Source organism: Pistacia vera, unplaced genomic scaffold (assembly GCF_008641045.1).
Source record: "Pistacia vera cultivar Batoury unplaced genomic scaffold, PisVer_v2 Contig856, whole genome shotgun sequence".
In the NCBI taxonomy this organism is placed as follows: Eukaryota; Viridiplantae; Streptophyta; class Magnoliopsida; order Sapindales; family Anacardiaceae; genus Pistacia; species Pistacia vera.
In genome coordinates, this window is record NW_022196730.1 from 100,167 (window position 1) to 104,555 (window position 4,389).

At 34.1% G+C, this 4,389-nt stretch overlaps 1 protein-coding gene across 1 annotated transcript; it reads left to right on the forward strand.

Annotated features, from left to right (window-relative positions):
- Nucleotides 1-588: 588 nt before the first annotated feature.
- LOC116118695 (putative ABC1 protein At2g40090) lies at nucleotides 589-4,042 on the forward strand. Its single transcript, XM_031404675.1, has 7 exons — nucleotides 589-1,389; nucleotides 1,667-1,768; nucleotides 1,889-2,087; nucleotides 2,493-2,596; nucleotides 3,077-3,417; nucleotides 3,633-3,669; nucleotides 3,858-4,042. The coding sequence occupies exons 4-7, from the start codon at nucleotides 2,570-2,572 to the stop codon at nucleotides 3,894-3,896; spliced, it is 444 nt and encodes a 147-aa protein (XP_031260535.1). The 5' UTR covers nucleotides 589-1,389; nucleotides 1,667-1,768; nucleotides 1,889-2,087; nucleotides 2,493-2,569; the 3' UTR covers nucleotides 3,897-4,042.
- The last annotated feature ends 347 nt before the right edge of the window (nucleotides 4,043-4,389 follow it).

Sequence of the window (4,389 nt, forward strand, 5' to 3'; positions counted from 1 at the left end):
ATCGATTTCTCCAACTACGGTTCGCATTTTTATTCACTTTCTTGTTCTTTAGATTTTCAATTTTATTTTCTATACATTTATTTCTGTGTATCTTCTGGGGTTTTTTTTTTTAAATTGTTTTGTGGGTTTGTTCTTTCGATCTTGTTTTTATTTGGGTTTTGATTTGAGTGTGATTTAACTCTTTTAGAGGTAAGCTTTAATGGGTTTTCTTTGTTTCATGACTCTTTTTTTAAATAATTGTTCTATTTGTAATATGTCACTATTAGAAAAAACCATTTTCTTGACAGAATGAGCTGATAGATTTTTTTACTGTCTTATAAAAATGTCAAGAATTTGAATAATTCTTGACTGTTTTAGATGATTTTTGACAATTATTAACTGTTAAAGATTTGGTAAAAAATAAATTATACGAATTTTTTCTTGACGATTGTATTCCCAATCGTTGACAGTTAAAACTACCGAGGATTAAGTTGAAAGAACAATAATAAAAAATTTCGCTAAGACAAAATTTCCCACCCATCAACAGTTTCACTAAGGCAAAAATTTCGCCCCAATTTTCATTAAGGCAAAATTTCCCAGCCACTTTTCAAAATTTTTCCCTTTCTTCTCTTTTCGTCTTCTCCAGTGTTTCTCTTTAGCAGCTCGACATATCTAACATTCTAGGGCTGCTTAAAATCACTCTCTAATTAACCGTAACAATGGTGTTCAAGAACAAACTCTTCTTCTCTTCCAAGAAATCCTCCGACTTCGATGGATTTGACTCTCCTCGATCCTTTGGATCCAACTCCCCAATCCGATCAATTCTCGGAAACTATTGGGAGAATTGCAAAAATAGCTCAGAGAGAAACATATGTTTGAAGATTTCGTCTCCAAGATCAATTCTCTTCTTCACGAACAATTTCGCTCTGCTTCTCCACCTCTTCGCAATCTGGATCGTTCGCCTCTTTCTCATTCTTTTCTTTTTAAATTTAGAGATCGTAATGAGAGAAAATTCGTCGATTTAATTAAATTTCTGTTGATTTTGGTGTTCAATTTGATGGTTTTGATTGAATGTTAAGAATTTGGAGTTAGGGAAATTATAGGGAAATTCATTGAGACAGCTCTTCGCTTTTCTTTGAAGCTGTTTTATGAGATCCCTAGTGCTTTAACACAATGGTGGCTGCCAAGAGGACTTTAACTCATCTCCTTCTCTATCTCTCTTCTTTCTTCTTTATTGTCTACTTTATTCCTTTTCAATCTTAATTAAAGAAGAGAAATAAGTTGATTATGGCTAACTCTTGTAGAAGAAGTCCCATGAGAGCATCAATAGCAGGCTTGCTCGTGTCATGAAGAGTGGCAAGTACACTTTAGGTTGTAAAATTGTGCTTCACATCCTAAGAAGCTCCAAAGGTAACCTAACCTATTAACTTTTTTTTTTCATTTTATTTCATGGATTGATGATTATATTATCTCTGTATTTTTCAGCTTCTTTTATGAACTAAAATGACTCTTAGCTGTGGACCCGGAAAAATAATTGTATTTTAGTTGTTAGGTTGTGACCCTTTTTTCATGAGAACTTAGAAATTACTGGGTTCTGACTGGATCTAGTCTTTGTTATGAGAATATTTCATTTCTTGTGGATTTGTTAAATGAAACATTTTTTTTCCTTTTCTTTTTTGGGTTGCAGCGAAGCTGGTTGTCATTACCAACAACTGACCTCCTTTTTGGAAGTCTGAGATAGAGTACTATGCGATGTTGGCTAAAGTTGGGGTTCACTACTACAATGGGAGTAAGTTTCTTAATCTTGTTATTGCCTTCTACTCATATGCAAAGTATATTTGTTCTTTGGCTTCTGTTATGCCTAAAAAGTCACGCCCATGTCAGCTCATTTAATGTCTTCTTGTACCAGTTGCCAAGCCTATATCTCCAAAGATATTCTCACCAGCTATATCTCCTTTCAAGAGATGAATGGACGAGAGCCTTCCATGTGTCAAGGCAGCTTGCAAAACACTCATTACATTGAGTGTTTGGGTGAATAAATAGACATTTCTCTTCACGAAGAAGGAGGCGGCAGGCTGGGCTGAGATGGGAGCTTCATTTCTTTCTTTGTAAAAACACTGTATTTCTTCATCTTTGTATGCCTTACAGGCAAAATCATAGAAATAGTCAGAGATTAATAAAATAACAGTGGATGTAGGAGTCGCTTGTTGCATCCGAACCACTATAAAAACCCCCTCTTGCCAATCTTTCATTTATATTTTCTGCAAAATATATAATCTCAGCTCCATATTCAAATCTCATGGATCCATCACGTGTGATTCCTAAGTCCGCTTAGCGCTTCTCACGTGCGAGTCGTTGGCGTCCAAAATCAAGCATCAACGGCTTCCTTTTTACTTTCCTGTTATTTATGGTTGTTTAAGTTTTAAATTCGACATATAAAGTCATGCATAATACTAGTAAACTTTGATTAGAAGGTTGTTCATTTTCTAATTATGTCCAATTCCTATTGGCAGCGTGAAAGAAGGATTGGATTTAATTAAAGAGGCTATTAGCAGAACAGGGTATGGTGAGAAGATAAAGATAGCTATCGATGTTGTTGCTACTGATTTTTGCAAAGGTGATGAGTTCTTTCCTGCAAATTTCCTACACTAGTGGTAGCTTGTAAAGAATAACCCTTTTTTTTTTCCTCTTAAATCAAAAGTTAAATGACATTATTAGTTTAGAATCCTATTTCGTATCACCGTACATGAACTATTGAAGTATATATTATGGTATGATGTTAAAATGAATACATAAATTTACATGTTCAACAAGTTTACATATCAGATATAAAACTAATTGTGTGCTCTGGACCATCGTCCACATTGTCTACTTGTTCCTACTATTTGTCCAACTTGGGTTTCTCTACCAAGGATGCACGTCTTTTCATGAATCTGGCTTGCTTTTTAATAGCCAATAATTTAATTTTTACTTCATGAATTATTTACAAGTGGTATTGGTGCTTATGAGATTTATGCACAAATTCTCATGTTGAGTGGTCATACTGTTGTTCCCAATGGAGACATTCGCTTGCTGATGTTTAAGTCTTTATGTGCAGGTTTTTGAAGAATTTGATCCTATTCCTATAGAAAGTGCTTCCCTTGCACAAGTTCATGTTGCTAGTACACATGATGGCAAAAAGTTGTTGTTAAGGTTTTATTCACTGTTATTTTTACCTCAAAGTTCATTTAGTATGCTAAGCAGAGTCCAAGTTTCCATGCAAATTATGCACAAATATAGGACTAGAATGTTTCTTAATTGCTTTCTATGTCAAAATTATTTCCTCAATATTCAGGTTCAGTATACTCACATGACCGATACTGCAGCTGCAGATCATGCCACTGTGGAGCTGATTGTGAATACCCTTCATAAGGTTTTTTTTCCTTCTTTTGGCTATAGGTGTGTTTCCATATGGTTCATGTGATTGTTAATTATCCCTCCATCTTCCAGTCATTGATAAAGCATTTATTTGCACAAAAAATAACTATACTATTTGGATGCTCCATTTTTTGTATATACCTGGATGGGTCACTCTGTATGCATCTATTAAAATGGTTTTCACATTTTCTGAAACTTCTAGTGTTAATTGATATTTTTATGACTTACATGTGCAGATGGTTGCTTGATGAAATGCGTGAAAGTTTGCCCAAGGTCAACTACTTGCTTATTGCAAATACTGTTGCTATGTAATTGAACTTCTGTAGACTTGTTAGAATTGAAATTCCTCTAGGTTTCTATTTTCAATTATTTGAAATGAACTTCTGTTGCTATGTAAATGAACTTCTGTAGACTTGTTAGAATGAATTGTGCTACTGACTTTGGGTATTGGAAGACCACAGGAAAGGATAGGCCTGTTCACTACAATAGTTAAGGTGTGAGGATGATAAAGACTCTAGCTTTCCACTGAGGTAAAGCTCCAAAAGGTGACCGAACTGATTGGTTTATGCATTTTTGTCTTTGGTTATGCACATATGATAGTGCAATTTTGGATTTTTATTGCTCATGTTGCTAAAAAATCCATGTATGGACTATTGATTTATATGCAATGAAGATAATTGATGTTATTGATCCACATTTTTGTATTGTGTCTCTCTTATTTTGTTGATGTTCAATGTGTTCACTAGGTGAATTACAAGGAACAGCAATATTGCTCTTAAATGTAATCCTATTTGCCGCTAAATTTTAGTCACAGAAATAATAAACAATCCTGGACTAATCAATTATTACTGACTACAAAAATTAGTTTCCAAATCTCATGTACTATGGGCAATTATATCATTTGGATGTAGAAAAAATTCATTTTCCTAACCAAATGATTAGTTGTGGAACCAAGGAAAGCAAATTGGCTAAACACTTCTAGCAACTAAAATT